This window comes from Dipodomys merriami, unplaced genomic scaffold (genome assembly GCF_024711535.1).
Source record: "Dipodomys merriami isolate MVZ:Mamm:240054 unplaced genomic scaffold, mDipMer1.0.p SCAF_48, whole genome shotgun sequence".
NCBI classification, from domain to species: Eukaryota; Metazoa; Chordata; class Mammalia; order Rodentia; family Heteromyidae; genus Dipodomys; species Dipodomys merriami.
The window spans coordinates 8,118,991-8,137,043 of NW_027206046.1; the positions used below are offsets into that span (position 1 = coordinate 8,118,991).

Below are 18,053 nucleotides of genomic sequence, written 5' to 3' on the forward strand. Positions count from 1 at the left end.
TCAGGCTGGTTTTCCACCTGGAGTCATCAATATTCTGCCAGGATTTGGGCCAACAGCTGGGGCAGCCATAGCTTCTCACACTGGCATAGACAAGATCGCATTCACAGGCTCTACTGAGGTAGGTCCCTGAGAGACCTGAACCCTCAGGGTAGCGAGCACTCAGATCCTCAGAGGATCACATTGGTAGAACACCAGTGAATGGGAAAGCAGGGGTGCCTGTGGACCCCTCGAGGGAAGACGTCTCTGAGTGTTTTTGTTTTCATTTTCCTGTAGTTCCTGGGCTGTATTCATGGCTTGGATACTGTCCCTGAGCTTTTGTGCTCTAGGCTAGTGCCCTACCACTTGAGTCTCACCTCCATTTCCAGCTTTTGGTGGTTCGTTGGAGATAAGAGTCTCTCAAGTAAGTCTGCTCAGCCTGGCTTTGAACTACAGTCCTCAGATCTCAGCCTCCTGAGTAGCTAGGATTACAGGTGTCAGCCGCTGGCCTCATCTTTCAGCTGGCTTTTTGATTCGAAGCCTCTATAAACATTTGTTTAGAATCAAATGTCTCAAATACCCAGGAATGGATGACCGCATCCTATGGTAGTTCAACAACTGGTATGTTTTCCAAAGTGGTTCTACCATTTTCCATTCCTACCAGCAAAATGAAAAACTGCCAACTCAATTTCATCTTCACCATCATTTGGTTTGGTCAGTATTCTTTTTAAGTTCAATCATTGAAATATGCATACGGGGTTATATCATTTATATAACTGGGTTATTTCCAGTTCTGTGTTACTGAGTATCTTTTCATTAGTGTATCTTGCCACTGTTGTTTTCTTTGGTGGGGTATCTTTTCATCTTTGCCTTGGGAGTGGCATTGTTTGTTTCCATACTGCTGAATTTGGAAAGATCTCTCTGTGTTTTTTGGATGCAAGTCCTTTGTGATTTGCAAATATTTTCTCCAAGACTTGTGGGTCATCTTGTCTTTCTCTCAACAGTGTCTTTGGAAGAGCAGATGGTCTTAATTTGTTGCTATCTAGTTCATCAGTATTTTCTCTTGTGGATCAAGGTTTTTGTGCTGGGTCTGGAAAACCTTTGCCTAATTTAAAAGCCCAAAGATCTCCTAGGTTTCCTTCTAGGAACCTTATGGGGTGTCTTTTTGTTTTTGTTTTACATTTAGGCATATGATCTACTTTGAGCTAATTTTGTATATGTTATGCGGCATAGACGAGGCTTTTCTTTTCCTTTTTTTTTGTTTTTGATGACTGTCATTTGGTACCATTTCTTGAAAAGACTTGCTGCCACTGAATTGCCATTGTGTCTTTTTGAAGTATGAGTTGTCCATGGCTGTTTGAGTTTATTTCTCGACTCTCTATTCTGGTTCACTTATCTGGGTATCTGCTGATTCATCCATACCTCACTCTTTGGATTACTGTAGCCTTCTATTAACACAAGGAACTCTCTAGTTTCATAAGAAGAACATTGACAATGAAACATGTACTTTTTAAAGAAAAAGGATAAAGAGTAAGAGGTGGAGGGAGAAAGGAAGCAAGGAAGGAAGTGAGAGAGAAAATGAAGGAGGAAAAGAAAAGGAGAAGGAAGAGGGAAGGGGAAGGAAAAGGAAGAAGAGGAAGGGAAAGGAGGAAATTTGGGAAGAAGGATAGAAGGTGGTCTAGTAAAGTGTTTCTCTGTTAGGAATAGTCACAAGAGTGAGACAGTTTTACTGTGGTGTGCATAGATGCAATTTCAGCTAAAATTTCCAGTGTCCACATTCCCATACTTCTTTCAAGAGGAGAGGAATCGATTCTGCAGCATCTGAGACAGCAATCTTCTGGTTTCTTTCTTTGTATGATGTAAGTGGCAGATGCTAGAGAACCTCTGAAAGAAACATCTGTCTAGCCTATGAAAAATAACTGGTTATTATACATATTTGTAGTGGCAGGTGAAGTAATTTCATAGGCAACCCAAATGATCCCGTAATCCCAAACCCTTTGAATGTATAGTTATTTACCTCTCTATTTTATCCACTCTTTTCTAACTTTTGCCAACTACTTGGGAAATTACATAGATTCTTCTAGATTGAACATTTCCCTTCCATGTGGATTTGAATCTGCTCCTGGTTTGGTTACTCGGGAGAGAGGAAAGCTATTGGTACTTCTCAGAATGCCTGGCTAAGAAGCTGCTCCGAGGTAGCTGCTTTCCATTTTACTTTAGCCAAAGGTCTTCAGAAAGCAAACAAAGTCACTAAGATTAAAGATAGGATTAACTTCTCCTGATTGCAGCTACATACACCAACGATACATATAAATATTTAATAAGTGGCTACGAAAGGGCTCTTAATAAACACAGGATCAATAAACAACCTCCATAAAGTACAGGGACACCGTTTGTATTTAACGCTGGGGTTACAGTGTTTTATTTATTTATTTATTTTATTCAGTTAGATGAACAAACCATGATCTCACCATTAGTCAACAAGATAGTAGGAGAGACCATCAAAGCAAACGACAGGAGGGGCCGGGTTGATTCATGCCAAGAAAATGTTTGCAGCGAGCAGCTGTGTCATCACGGAGCCTAATTGTCCCAGGGGCGCTCTGCTTTCCTTGCCTCAGCGAGATGCGTGTCATGGCGCCTGACGCAAGCCTGCTTCTCTTGGAGGGCGGGGGAAGTGGCTTGCTACAGTGTCAGCCCTTTGCTAAAGTTATGGAACCCATAAATGAGCCAGCTAACAAATCCCAGTTTCATGGGATGGAACTTTATAGATGTACACACTTCAAATTCGAAGCTCTCTTTCCCTTTTTTTTTCCCCCCCCTTAAAAACAGAGATACTGAGGAATTTCCTTCCCCGGACTACCTGTGAACCACGATCCTCAGATCTCATCCTCCTGAGTAGCTAGGATTACAGACAGGAACAACTGGTGACTGGTTTGGGTTTGTGTTTGGGTTTTTATTTCTTCCCCCAAATTCTTGCCTCTTAGGATTGTGGTGAAAATTCAGGTGTTGGTTAGAACAAGTAGCCCGCACTAGGAGATGTGCAGTCAGTGATAAAGAATGAAGCCAGGGATGAAGTTGGTTAAATAGAGGAGTATGTGACAAATGCCTCTTTTTTTTTTCATCCTGGTTCATAACCCTAGCATCATATTTGAATATTCTTGGGAACTTTTGGAGAAATAACCACTCAGGACTGAGCTGATGAGGATCTCTGAAAGTAGAGTCCAAACAACAACAACAACAACAAAGTGTTTAAGTCTCTTGGAATTCCATTGTACACCCAGTGCTCCAATTAAAGCCAAAGATAAAGAAGAGAAAAACTCAGGACTTTCCTACTTACTGCAACAAAACCATGCCAGGGATGGATATGCTATGTTCTCTCCCCTCTGCTGCCTTCATTTCCAGAGACCTGAAGAGCAGCTGTCTTGCTCTGGCTCACTGACTTGGCAAGCATTATTGAAATCTTCTCTTGTACAAATGCATATACAAAGAAACCAGAAGTCAGGCATTAGTGGCTCATGCCTATACTTTTATCTAGTTAGGAGGCTGAGAATAGGAGGATCATGGCTTGAGGCCCACCAAGGCAGCAAAGTTTGCTAGATAGCTAGATATGGCAGTCTATGCCTGTCATTCTTGCTGTGTGAGAGTTTGAGATTGGTGGGAGCTTAGTTACATTTCAATAGAAGAAACTGGGTATGGTAGCATGTACTTAACCATGCCAGCTAAAAAGGTGGATCATGATCCAGGTGTGGTCCCAGGCACAAAGGGAGACCCTATCTCAAAATAACTAATGCAAAACAACCAGGGTTGCAAACATAGCTTAGAGGTAGAGCATTTAGTAGCAAGCATAAAGCCCTGAGTTCAAATTCCATACTGCCTCCCCCCCCCAAAAAAAATATCTGATGAAGTGTTTTTGTTAGCAAATCAGTCTAGTGATGAAGATTCACAGCCAAAAAGCCAGTACAGGGCATGAGGTACGGGCACAGCTCAACCTAGTTAAAATGAGCCAGAATCTGGAAAGGAGAAAAGCTAGCATCTCAAAGGAGGTGTGGAGAGAAAGGTCTGAAAGAAGGAGAAGAAGCTACAGAGACTACTCGAGGAAAGGCACATGGTTTTGGGAGGTTGGAGCGGTGGGTGTGCCTGGCAGTGGCAGTAGTGTGGAAAAAGGCTGAAAACATACTTAGTACTTAGATGGATGTTCAACCAGCTACTGGTGGCTGATACCTGGAATCCCAGCTAACTCAGGAAGCTGAGATCTGAAGATTGCGGTTTGAAGTCAGCCCAGGCAGAAATGTCCATAAGACTCTTACCTCCAGTTAGCTACCAAAAAGCTGTGGCTCAACTGGTGAGTGCCAACCTTGAGCCATAAAAGCTAAGCAAGAACTCAAGAACTCGAGTTCAAGCCCCAAGTACCAGATTGGTGCTCATGATCTGAGTTTTCCAGATGACGTTTGGAGGTTGCTCTTACTACATAGAAGTCCTGTTGCATTCTAGTGTGAGAATTTGAGCAGGGCTTGGAGGTGTGGTTCAGGTAGTAGAGTGCCTGCCAATGATCATAAAGCTTCAGACAGTGAGTTCGAGTCTGAATCTCCAATGGGGGGGGGGGGTAAAGAATCTGAACCAGGATGATTTGGCCTCTTTCTGGAAATGTTTCAGAAAGACAAGAATTACCTGTTTGAATTTCCATCTCTGTTGGAACCAACCAACACAACGCTAAAAATGAAGAAAGGGGAGGGAAGACACTTAGACGCCTTCAATTTGGGGTTTAGCTTCAGAAATAGAAAGAACCTGCACAAAGCAGTCATTTCAGCCCGCGCACTGAGATCTCCAGGAGAGATTTATGTTCTTGTCTCTAAAAGGGCATCATATCTCTGAGAAGGAATCCATTCTTATTTGGGCCCCTACTTAATAAACAGGAAAAAAAAATGGTTTTTTTTTCCTCCATACTTTTCAGTAACTTTACTAAGAGAGCCACCTGCCTTGAATAAAGAAGGCATGAAAAGCCTTTTGTGTTCTGTTTTGTCTTGTATAACAAATTATTTTCCTTGCAAAGATCCAAATTACTTTCCCCCTGCACTGCTTAGGCCTGCTCTCCCACATGGTCTGGGCACACTGGGGCCCTTCCAAGGACACTCTAGATATCAATCTTGAAGCCTTTTCAAACGAGGATGGGAGGCAGAGTTGGTCGGTGCCAACATTCCTGCTGAGAATTAGCCCCGTTTCAGATGTGTGGGGGAGCCCCCCCAGTGCACCAGGCTTGCCTGTTTGGGGGTGCACCGAGCGAGCTGGATCTCTGCAGGGAGTGCAGAGTTTAAGGAACTGCTATCATTTACTTCTTTCATAACGAGCTGTGGGGAAACTAAAAACAGAGCAAGCGCTCTACAATTCCAAGCAGCTGCGGTGCTCCTTGAGAAAAAGATAGCTCTGCTCCGCGAGGCAAGTCAAGCACAAGATGGTAGACTGGCTCTCAGAGCGAGCTGGGGTCTGGGAGATTCCACCCCTAACCCCCACCTGTCCTTCATAACTTTTCCAGTTCGTCCAAGTACTAACAGATGAGCAGCTGCTTGGGGCCCTTCACTCTGCACATGAAGAAGCTGAGCCCCAGGGAAGATGAAGTGGCTTTCTAGAATTTTCAATATTCACTAGGAACTAAGCCAGAGTTTGCAGTGCATGGGGGTCTTCTGACCCCCGGTGGGCCAAACTAGAATCATCATCATCAAGCTGTCAGTGATGAGAGGGGAGAAATCATAGGAGCACATTAGGAAGCCTGTGTGTGTGTGTGTGTGTGTGTGTGTGTGTGTGTGTGTGTGTGTGTGTGTGTGTGTGCGTGTGTGCGCGCACGCACGCACACATGAGCACAAGGGTTGGGAGTGTATGTGTGTGTGCCAGTACTTGAGCTTGAACCCAAGACTTTGTGATCTTGCTTAGCTTTTTCAGTCAAGGATGGTGCCCTACCACTTGAGCCATGGCACTACTTCAGTTTTTTGGGTGGTTATTTGGAAATGAGTCTCGCAGACTTACAAGTTGGCTCCAACTGGCTTCCAACCAGTGATCCTCAGGTCTCAGCCTCCTGAGTAGCTAGGATTACAGAGATGAGCCACCAGCGCTTGGCTCTTTGAAACCTTCTTTTATAGGAAAAAAAAAATAGAAGAATAATGAATTCAGATTGGGTCTCTATGCCGTCAGCTTATTGTCTGTGTTCATGCCACAGACAGGATGGAGTTTTTCCAACTGTATAGTTATTTATTTTAGCTTACAAGCCGCCTCATTTAGTTCCTTACTATAGAAATGAAGCTTGTCCCTACCAGCTTGACCTTGAAGTCTCCTTTATCTCACCAAGCACTCATGCAAAGAAAGGTGAAATATGGCCAGTCTAGCTCATATCCCCAAGGAACCACACCCAAACTTTCCCAATTACCAAGAGTTTATTGTTTTCAGGCATGTGTTGTATGTTGCATGTTTTCAGGACATTCTTCCTTACATTTTCTAATCCTGTGGAGTGTGGATTTGGAATCCTTTGCACTGGAAGTGTCTAAGTGCTGCTGTAGTTTGGTTTGCATAGAAACTACTGGGTTTTGTAATGAAGCATGTGAGAACCAGTTCTCACTGAATACTTGTTGGGGGTGTGTGTGTGTGTGTGTGAAAGAGAGACAGACAGACAGACAGACAGAGAGACAGAGACAGAGAGAGGCAGAGAGAGACAGAGACAGACAGAGAGCGCTGCTTACGAGTTACATCTATTTCACTTTTCCCTCTCAAACACTTTCTGTTAGGGTCACTTAACCATTCTCAGGGCGGAGACATAAACAGGAATAATATATTTTCCAAAGAGAGTTAGGCCTAGAAACTTAGGAAGGCATATGACCCTAGCCCTGGTATTAATGGAGTCTATGCCTCCCCTCATCCACTTCTGTAGGTAAGGATGGGAGGGTCTGACTCTCTCCATAGTAAATATACTACAGAGCTACAATCTGGATCTGATCTTAAATTAGACACAGATTTCTTTTTTTTTTTTTCCCCCTAAATGAAATGTAAAGCCAGCCATACTGTTGAGCACTTGCTAGGTTTACACAGGCATCCTAGCTATGATTTCTTGTTGCTTAGGGACTAAGTCCAGCATCACACCTGGTTGCATTGTGGGCCTGTGAAAATGTTGAATGAGGGAGATTGGTGAAGACTGGGGATTTCGGGAATGTTCTGTCCTGAGGCCACTGCAGGTGGAAGTGGTTCTCCCCTGGCTCACACAGCCAGCTCTTGTGAGGCAAGCCTTCACGTGACCCCCTCCAGTCTGAAGGGAAAAGGCCTTCATCTGAGGTTTATCTTGCAGTGCTCAGCATCCATTTAGTTGTCGAAGGAAAGGATGGCAAAGCTGGACACAGGAAAAAAAAATTCTCAGGAAGTCTTCTCAGATGATCATAGATTGAGTGAAACTTTTGTGTAGTTAACTGTAGCCAGGAAACGAATTACTGGACATTTCTAGTAGCCAAAAAAAAAAAAATATCCAAAACCCAAAACTAAAACAGTGAACCAATAAAATCATGTGATGCACGTGGAGGAGAAGAGCTAAGAAAAATGTACCCAGCCTCTCACAACATGTGAAAACCCTGATTTCTCCTTGGTGTTGCTTGTTTCTGAAATGTAAATCTGAAGGCATAAGATAGATTTTATAGCTGACAATTTATAAACACAAATGGTTCTTCCTTTTTCTTTCCCACTTTGTTTCGAGCAGGAATAAGATTTGATGTTATGAGGCCCATACTAGACGCTCAGCAGATATACAAAGCAGGGCAGAAAGGAGGACAGAATTCAGGAATCAAGGAAAGGGGAAGGGAGTGATCCCAGGCCTGTGTCCTAGGGTTACCTGTAAGGAGTCTAATGCATTTTGCCATTGGCCAACTGGGTAACCTGGTAATTTTCATGAACTGCTAACTTACATCTGCTCTTGTCTAAAATGAGCAACTCGCTACTTCCGAGAGGTTTTCAGACCATGCAATTGAAAACCACACCTGGCATTTTTGGAGAAACTTGAACAATTTGTTTTACCTTCATCATGTCTTTCAAGTGGAGCCAAATGCCTTTTATTTTCTGCAGGCCAGAGCCTCAAAGGGCACTATTTAGTGGTGGAAATCTTGAGTCACCTCTGCTTTGCCATTTATCTTTAGAGAAATTGTTCAGGATTGCTTTTCTTTTCTTCTTTCTTTCCTTCTTTTTTCTTTCTTTCTTTCTCTCTTTCTTTCTTTCTTTCTTTCTTTCTTTCCTTCCTTCCTTTCTTTCTTTCCCTTCCTTCCTTCCTTCCTTCCTTCCTTCCTTCCTCTTCTTTTTTTCTTTCTTTCTTTCTTTCTTTCTTTCTTTCTTTCTTTCTTTCTTTCTTTCTTTCTTTCTTTCTTTCTTTCTTTCTTTCTTTCTTTCTTTCTTTCTTTCTTTCTTTCTTTCTTTCTTGGCTAGGTATCTGATGTTTTTGATCATTGGCTGGGGGCTCTACTACCTGAGCCATGCTTCCGACCCCATCAGTATTGACTCTAGAGAAGTCACTTTCTCTTGTACCTTCCCCCCCTCCCCTCTTTGGTTGGTTGTGGGGCTTGAACTCTGGGCCTGGGTGCTGTCCCTCAGCTCTTCAGCTCAAGCCTAGTGTGCTCTACTACTTGAACCACAGCGCCACTTCCAGTTTATTGGAGATAGGAGTCTCATGGACTTTCCTGCCTGGGCTGGCTTTGAACCGAGATCCTCAGATCTCAGCCTCCTTAGTAGCTAGGATTACAGGCGTGAGCCACCAGCACCCGACTCTCATGTACTTTTCACGATGAAGTGAACACAGTCCTCCCTCACGGGCACCAACTGCATCCAACTGCCTTACACCTTGTCTACCCACGTTGACCAGAGAAGGTATCGCAGGGTCCTTCACTTGGTCCTCTGCCCCTCAGTGTCCTTATTATTGCTCCGAGCTGGCTTTAGCTACTGATTGCCTCAGCTCCAAGGTGTTGTCATTTCCCTCCCCTTCCATCTCTTTCCTTTACAGGTTGGAAAGCTTATCCAAGAAGCAGCTGGAAGAAGTAACTTGAAGAGAGTGACTCTGGAACTTGGAGGGAAAAGCCCCAATATCATTTTTGCAGATGCAGATCGTAAGTCAACCACAGGGCCCATGCAAGTCCCAGCCCCATACCCTGCAGCGCCCTTTTCTTGTATGCACCCCTTCTTGAGAAACCATAAGGAAAAAAGCGCTTTGAAGCTAAGGGACATCAAGAAAGCCTTCTCAGGAGAAAATAGCCTAACTGAAGAGAAATAGCACTTTCCAGTTGATTTCTTTTTAAGTATTTTTTTATTAAGGCGTTGCCATTCAACAAAGCAGTTTATGAATGCAGTGCATTTATCAACGCATGCATAAATCAGGGTCACCCCTTTCAACCTTCCCACCAGTTGATTTCTGAACAGTTTGTTTTCTGGACACTGAGCCATCTTGACTGTGATGTAAGAGAGAGTTGAAGGGAAGGCGGGAAGGCTTGCCAGGAATGGAGAGAGCAATGTTCTAAGCTTCTGAACACCTGCGTTATAGCTTCTCTGCCCAGATTCAAGAAAGCTAAGACTTCTCTAACTGGCCTTGGCAGCTGGCAGATCACTCAGAATTCATTCTACTTCACCACGTCCATAAAGCTTTCCCCGGTTAGTCATTCTAGCTCCTTTCTGCTGCTTCCAAGATTTTCAGCTAGGATGACAGCTCACTTGGGTGGTTCCGGGTAAATAGACTTTTCCAGGAGAACTTTTCAGAGACTTAGAACAGTTACCCTGGAAGCCTTGTGGAAAGACCACTTCAGCCATGTTGCCTGGTGCTGGTCCTCTGCCTGAGAAAGCTCTCCAGTAAAGAAAATCCCCAAAGCTCCTCACATATTCCCTGTCTTCCTTATGTCCGCCACTTGAGGATCAAGAAAAGGAAAAAGAAGGTGACATGGGTGGCATCTCCAGCTTGGAACCTGCAGAGTTCCACTTGAGCTTTGTATGGGTTGACATGCTCAAAACTCTTTTCTTTTTCCCTCTCTTTTTAATTTTATTTTTTATTTATTGGTTTCTAGTTCTGGGGCTTGAGCTCAGGGCCTGGGCTCTGGTCCTTGAGCTTTTTTTTTTTTATTCTCAAGGCTAGCATACTACCACTTGAGCCACAACTCCACTTCTGGCATTTTGGCAGTATATTGGCGATAAGAGTCTCATGGACTTCCCTGTCTGGGCTGGCTTCAAACCACGAGGAGCTAGGATTAGAGTCATGCACCACCAATGCCCACCTAAGATTAGAACTCTTATACTCATCCCTTGTAAGGTGGGCACTCTCCAGGGTCACGCCATTGGTTCAGTCAGTCATTCGTCATTAGCACCCATCAGATGCAGCCAAACTGTAAGACAGGAACTTGAAAATGAAGGAACTACCCGCTGATGCTGTCCATTTGATACCAACATAGAGGCAATTTAGTTTCTTCAAGGAGATCTGCTGCTGTTACAATTAATCACCCAAATGCTAATGACACATATACCCATCAGACCCTACAGATTCAAGGGCTGTGATTGGCGGTCACAGGCAAAACACAGAATATGCACAAATTGACTTGTGTAAACATTACACCTTACCTAAAAGAACAAAAGCAGCAATGGGCTCTGGTTTTCCTGAAAAATTAGAAAGATCTGGTGAGTGCTGAGCTTTATATTCCCATATGGCCACAGCCAAGTGTGGTGGCCCCTACCTTGACCCTTGGTCTCCATCCTTTCACTCAACCATATTCACCCTTGATGTTTTCTCCCTATCCCTTCTACACAGGGTGGTTTGTGATTTCTACAGAGAACATGGGCCAGTTCCTCTGGTCCCAGAATAAGAAAGGGACTCCAAGTGAGTAACATGGCAAATGATGTCAGGGTCTAGCTAGCACTCAGCTAGATTTTGTTCTCTATCCAAAGCTCTTGGTGCTAAGGACTCAATCCGCAGGTTCTTTTCTCTGGGGCTCTGGAGATAGGAGGAAGGCCCCTCCACCACCCATGCCCCTCCACAGTCAGGGCAGTGCTGAGAACTTGGTGGTCTCCTCTTGCAGTGGACTACGCCGTGGAGCAGGCTCACCAGGGTGTGTTCTTCAACCAAGGCCAGTGCTGCACCGCAGGCTCCCGCATCTTTGTGGAGGAGTCCATCTACGAGGAGTTTGTGAGGAGAAGCGTGGAGCGGGCCAAGAGGCGCATTGTGGGGAGTCCCTTTGACCCCACCACGGAGCAGGGCCCTCAGGTAGAGCATTCGCGATCATTCCTTTGCTCCCTTAGCTCCAGCTGGTTACAGACACTTAGTGGGACCCAACCAGATGTTTCTCCTCTGGTAGATTGATAAGAAACAGTACAACAAGATCCTGGACCTCATCCAAAGCGGTGTGGCCGAGGGGGCCAAGCTGGAGTGCGGAGGCAAAGGCCTGGGCCGAAAGGGCTTCTTCATTGAGCCCACCGTGTTCTCCAACGTCACGGACGACATGCGCATCGCCAAGGAAGAGGTAGCCAACATGGCGGGCTCGCCACACCCACATCTTCTCTTGAGGTGGTTTCCAGGGAATTTCTAGGGGATGGTCTTAGAGTTTCAGCATTTGGTATCTTACATTCATACATTCCACAATAATATAATAATAATAATAATAACTATTATTATTATTATTAAATAAATAGCTGCAGAAATCACAGTTCTAAGACCAGAAGGAGACTGTGATTATCATTAGCCAACAGAAAAATTATAATAGCAAGTCCTGGTGTCAATAACACACTGGCATTAGTTCAGTTCCCCCCACCCCCCTACACCTCCCCCCCCCCAATATGGTCACTCAGCTGGTTCGGGAAGAAAAGAGGAAACCTTCAAGGGTCTTCAGGCGAGAACCGGGGACAGGTCAGCCACCAGTGATGTCGGGGAGCAGGGGGGAGGTGGGCAGGGAGTCAAACAGGTAAACTCCCACAGACCTGATTCTGGAAAAATTGGAGATAGTTTAGAGGTGTGCGCTGCTGAAGTTAAATATCAGGTAAACAATCAAGGCAGAGCAAACACGTGTTAAAATGAGGAGACTCTCGGCAGGCAAAGGAAGGATACCAGCACCACCACCATTGCCTTAAGTCAGACTGTTTGTTGCAGATCTTTGGTCCCGTGCAGGAAATTCTGAGGTTTAAGACCATGGATGAGGTCATCGAAAGAGCCAATAACTCGGACTTTGGACTGGTGGCAGCTGTGTTTACTAACGACATCAACAAGGCCCTGACTGTCTCTTCTGCCATGCAAGCCGGGACTGTCTGGTAAGCTCTGTTCTGGCCCTTGCAGATTCCATGCATGGTATACAGGCCTGTATTTGTTCATTTTTCTTTATTATCATGAAATGCCCGAGGCAGACTTTTTTTTTTTAAAGGTTTACTTTGCCCCACAGTTCTGGAGGCTGACAGTCCACCCAGCATAATAGAGACTCTGGTAAGAGAATCCTCCTGGCCTAAGGTAGCAATACCTGTGGAAGGAGAGATTTCACACATTGCCAAGAAGGAAGCCAGAGAGGAAAACTCAGGGGCTGGGATTGTGCTCAGGACTGCTTACGCCCACAAGAACTCATGGGTTGCATTCCTTATGAGTGCCACTCCCCCAGTAACCAGAGGGCCTCCCACCTGCCAAACATCGCCACACTGGGGACCATTCCTTCAGCACATGGACCTTTGAGAGAAACCCACATACAAAATATTACAGGGCCTTGTACTTCTCAGTGACCAGGGTAAAACAGACAGACCAGGTGCTGGTGGTTCACATCTGTAATCCTAGCTTCTCAGGAGGCTGAGGTCTGATGATGGTGGTTCAAAGCCAGCCTGGACAAGACAATTTAAAGTCTCATCTCTAACCAGCAGGAAAGTCCAGAAATGGATCTGTGGCTCACGTGGTAGAGCACTAGCTTTCAAGAAAAGAAGCTCAGGGTCAGCACCTAGGCCCTGAGTTCAAGCCCCAGGACTGTTAAATAGAGAAGGGGGAAAGGTTTACACATCTTGCATGCTAGATCAGGAAGCTGAAATGAACTGTAAATTAGAATTTTTTTTTTCATTTGGAAAGATAAAACATTAAAAAAATCACCTTTGAAAGTATATCGTGACAATGATGATTTCTGTGCAGGTAGAATTCATGCCATCTCACAGTTTTGTTTTCTCACTGCAGGATCAATTGTTACAACGCCTTAAATGCCCAGAGCCCCTTTGGAGGGTTCAAGATGTCTGGAAATGGGAGAGAAATGTAAGTGTGAAAGTTGCTGATGCTGGCAGAGAAATAGCAACAATGAATACCACCGCTCACAGCACAGCTTAACTCCCTTATACCCCCATCCATTCACTAACCTTACATCCCCCTCCACTCACTAGACTAACATGTGGTTGAGCATATCCGATCGTAGGTTAGGTGTTACCTGGACGAAAATGACTGAGACACAACTCCCTTTGTGACAAGGGAATAGAGAAACACTAACCTGCTGCGATTCCACTTTTGTATTGAGCATAACCTATGCACACAGCATTGCATGTGGTCTGTGAGGGGAGCCGGCAGCTCACAAAGACACTTAGAGTCTTGTTAAGTAAATGGATTCTGTCACCTTCGGTGACAGGAGGGTCAAGAAACCACACTCAAGCGACATCCTTTGGCACTAGCTCTGTGTGCGGAGGGTCAGGAACTGGCACCCAGGAGGTGTCTGGTACACCAGAGGGCAGGGGTGACTTGTCCTGGGGCTTGAACTCAGGGCCTGGGCACTGTCCCTGGGCTTTTTATGCTCAAGGCTAGCACTACCACTTGAGTCACAGCTCCACTTCCAGCTTTTTGGTGGTTAACTAGAGATAAGAGTCTTACAGACTTTGCTGCCCAGGCTAGCTTCGAGCCATCGTCCTCAGATCTCAGTCCCCCCCCTCCCCCCCACCCGAGTAGCTGGGACTACAGGTATGAGCCACCACACCTGGCCGGCCTCTTCTGTCTTTGAGCCCACTGAGGGCATCTATCTCTGCCCGGGCTTCTGGGAGGAGATCACCCCAGACCAGCAGGCTGCCACATGGAACCCCCTAGGACTCGGGGTCCCACACCACAGGGTTCATGACTCCACAGACTCCTTCACAACCTCACGGCCGGGTTGGAGATGGGAGTAGGAGGGAAGCGTGGTCCAAAGTCCCCTCCAAGAACGCGCACAAGCCAGGGAATGAGCTTGGGGATGGTAGCGACCTCACTTCTGGCGGAAGCACGTGGCGGTGGCCTGGGTGAGGAGGCACGTTCAGAACTGCCCTAAGGCAGGAAGACAGTCCAGAGAGAGCCAGAGCCACAGCTGAGCCGGCAGTAAAGACACTCAAGGCTGGGACCAAGCTAACGAGGGCGCCCTGTCACGAGAAGATGGCTTCCCCTTCCCTCTTCTCATTCCTCTGCGTGGAATGACCCAGACCGAGAACAGCAAGCTGCCCAGGCCCCTCCCGTGTCCTGGCAGCACCAACAGCTCTGGTGCCCCGCGGTGCTCAGAGTTGCTGCTCACAAAGCCACCTGAGTTCTAGTCCTGCGTGGAGTCCTCTGTCTCCCTTACGTGCCCGGTCTCAGGAGCTCTTCCCCTTCGCAGGGATCCTGGCACAGGAACTGGCCATTCCTAGTTCTTTCGTACTCAGTCCCTAATATTCTTTTCTTTTTTCCCCAGTGGAGACAGAGTGACAGCGGGGTGGACCTGGGAGAAGGGGGCAGTTGGGAAGGAAAGTCCATGAGACTCTTATCTCCAATTAACCACCTCCAAACTGAAAGTAGTGCTGTGGCTCAAGTGGTGGAGCACTAGCCTTGAGCAAAAGAGCTCAGGGACAGTGTCCAGGCCCTGAGTTCAAGCCCCATGACTGACCAAAAAAAAAAAAAATGAGAGAATAGAAAAGATCAGGGCTTTGCTACCTTCCAGCCCTTTTGCTCCTGGAGAGGCTGTAGGGGGCTGGTTCTCTCCTGTCCTGTCTAGAGACTGACCCCACTTCTGTTTTCTCTCTCTGTCCCAACTACCTGCAAGACCAAGTTCCTCATCCAGAGCCCCGCACAGCACCACTCCATAGAAATGGCTCTCAGCACATGCTCCTTGGCCAAATGAATGACAGTCTTGGATCATAACCAAGTTTCACAGGGGACGTGGGGAAAGGAGACTCTGGAGGAAGAAAGTTGACTAACCATTTCTGGTTCATTTTAGTCAGTTATACTTCCTGTACCTTTCCCCCCCTGGCTGTGGGGCCATGGACTGTGCGTCTTCAAGACAGTGGGTGTAACGCACTGCAGACCGCGTCTGCTTCCCATTTATGAAATCTAAGGAATGAAGAATTGAGGCTACCAGACGGAGGGGAGTCTGGCTTCGCCTCAGCCTTTGCTCTCAGTTGAAGCGAGCAGCTGTAGTCAGGCAATCCATCAGGAGAGATCTCCCAGGTCTGCACACGCAGGAGCTGGGTTCCACGAGGTGGACAGCAGGCTCCGTCCTAATGAACCATGCCTGCAGGTGGTAACATGGCCCAGGTATTTGCAGATATGGGACCTGGCTTCCTGCGGCCACAGTGCTTGGGACAGCGCATTGGATCATCTGACTTGGCTCTCAGAGCAGCTGGGCTGTTGGCATAGGAAGGCAATTCACCTCTCAACTTTAGGAATGGGTCCTAAATGCTTCTTAGGGAGAAGGCCAGGCTGTGCATCCACTCACTCAGTCTTGTTGTAGGAAAGCTCCAGTAGCTGCTGCTAGTCACAGGTAATGGACTCTACCTTCTACCCAGGAGCACTAGGCCCCACCGAGGCGCGGGCGTGTGGGCCTTGGTGTCTGACTGCACACATCTGTGTTTCAGGGGTGAGTTTGGCTTGCGAGAGTACTCGGAAGTGAAGACGGTGACGGTGAAGATCCCCCAGAAGAACTCATAAGCAAGCCGAGGAGAAGGTGAAGGCGGCCCACACGGCTCCCTCTGCTTTCCCCCTCCCCCCCCCCCCCCCAGTAGGGCCCAGGTTCTCAGGAACACATGTGGAGCCCTGGCCTTTCTATTGAGATTGAAATGGTGTTCTAGAGCAGGCAGAATCTAGCACCCTGCAGCAAAGCAGCTGGGCAGGGATTCTGTCATTCTGGAAGGATTCACCTTAATGACACCAGATGCTGGGGGTGGGGGGAGGGGAGGGGAGAAAGTATCTTCAGGGCCACCCAGGACAGAGAAGAGAGCTACACCCTTTGACACTTCGGATAGAGAAGGAAAGGGGGCTTTGGACTGAAGATTCCCTTCCACTCCCCCCCCTCCCCCAGCTCACCAGCCCTCCCTCTCGCCCTGAGCTCATTTGGGGCAGATGTTTGGGCCGGGAACAATTTTCCAAGGTTTTGCAGCCAAATTACCATTTCATGTTATCCATTGCTTCAAAGCAAAACATGCGATGGTTTTTAGTTAGAGCCAGACCAGACAAAAACTGCCAGGAGCTGGTACCCTGCAGACATCCGAAGCAGTCAGAACTTGGGCCCGTCCTGAGCTGGCCTGGTTTTCTCTTGCCCGTAAATAACACGAGGGAAAGATGGTGATGATGGAGATGAGAGGTCATCAGGCAGCGTTCACAGCTTCTGAGCTTTGCTCTGTGTGTGTGTGTGTGTGTGTGTGTGTGTGTGTGTGTGTGTGTGTGTGTGTGTGTGTGTGTGTGTGTGTGTGTGTGTGTGTGTGTGTGTGTGTGTGTGTGTGTTACCCTTTCTACCCTTTCTTGGTTATTCTAGAATAAAGCAAAGACCATAGACCTTGTTTTTCATAGATGGATCTTTCCCAGAGCTTCTCTGCAAATCACCCCCTCTCCCCCTCCAAATAATCTTTAAGTAGCTTTGAGAAACTGGGGAGCCCGGATGCCCTGCAGAAATCACCCAGCTTCCAGTGCTGGCTGACAATTCTTAAGTGGATTATGTCTGGCGTTATTTCTACGCCTTCCTCTGCACCTGCCGTTTCCAACCCTGTGGTGCAGTTCCCGCCCAGCATGCCCAAATCCCGTACCCTCAGTCCTTCCCAGTGACCTTGGGCAACCTGGCCAAGCCTGTGGATTTCCTTCTGCGCTTGCAGGGTTGCAGTGTGCCATGAATGGCATGTGTCAGCAGAGCCGTGTCACAAACAGGGCCTCATCCATGCACGTGCTTGCCTCAACAAGTGAGCTTCAGCGGCGGGAGAGGTGTGAACCAAGATGTCTCCCTTCCTTCCCAGCCTCACGCCTCCGCTTTCCAGTAAACCCCCTAGTTTGGTGTGGGCAGCATTAGCATCCTCCCCTTCTTCTCTCTCCACCTGCCACTTCCATGCCAGTCCCTAATCTAGATGAAGATCAGCTATTTAAAAAAAGACCTAAGGTAACCTCCAGTATGTGGAATCGGGGCGACATAGATATATACATATGTATAGCCTTCTGTATTTAATGGTTTCCTGCTTTCTAACCATACTGGTTTGCTATTTATAACCCGTGTTTATCCACCGTGTTTTAAAGGACTCCGCCCCCTCCCCCTCACCCCCTCCCCCGTTCTCTACACACGACAGTGCACCAGGCAGCCCATGGCTTTGGATGTACGCGCTCCTTCTTTAGCGCGGCCGAGTGCACCCACCACTAACCAACTAGTTACTTTGAACTACAGTATACAATGTGAAAAATGAAGATTTATTTCTTTTAATTTACTTCAAAAGAAACCTCTGTGCTAGCAATAAAGCATTTATATTGTGTACCCCTTTGGAGTACTGGACTGTGTTTGTTAAGTCTGTGTCACACAGAGTACTGTTGGGTGCCGTGCTGGGTTGCTGGAGGGTGTGTGTGTGTGTGTGTGTGTGTGTGTGTGTGTGTGTGTGTGTGTGTGTGTGTGTGTGTGTGTGTGTGTGTGTGTGTGCGCGTGCTTGTGCACGCTGGTCCTGGGGCTTGAACTCAAGGCTTAGATGCTTTCCCTGAACTTGTATTTCTCAAGGCTAGTGCTCTACCACTTGAGCCAGAGCTCTACTTCCAGCTCAGTGATGGTTAATTGGAGATACAGATTCTCATGCGCTTTCTTGCACAGACTGGCTTCTAACCTTCAGTCCTCAGATCTCAGCTTCCCATGTAG

At 46.8% G+C, this 18,053-nt stretch overlaps 1 protein-coding gene across 1 annotated transcript in view; it reads left to right on the forward strand.

The window, feature by feature from the left end:
* The window catches only part of Aldh1a2 (aldehyde dehydrogenase 1 family member A2), a 59,520-nt gene extending 41,836 nt beyond the window's left edge, over positions 1 to 17,684 (forward strand). The window contains exons 7-14 of the mRNA XM_069995326.1: positions 5 to 118; positions 8,990 to 9,092; positions 11,040 to 11,224; positions 11,316 to 11,480; positions 12,104 to 12,261; positions 13,154 to 13,228; positions 15,811 to 15,899; positions 17,041 to 17,684. Of these exons, the coding sequence (XP_069851427.1) occupies positions 5 to 118; positions 8,990 to 9,092; positions 11,040 to 11,224; positions 11,316 to 11,480; positions 12,104 to 12,261; positions 13,154 to 13,228; positions 15,811 to 15,883 (873 nt within the window). The 3' untranslated portion in view covers positions 15,884 to 15,899; positions 17,041 to 17,684. The remainder of the gene's footprint in view (positions 1 to 4; positions 119 to 8,989; positions 9,093 to 11,039; positions 11,225 to 11,315; positions 11,481 to 12,103; positions 12,262 to 13,153; positions 13,229 to 15,810; positions 15,900 to 17,040) is intronic.
* Positions 17,685 to 18,053: the final 369 nt, after the last annotated feature.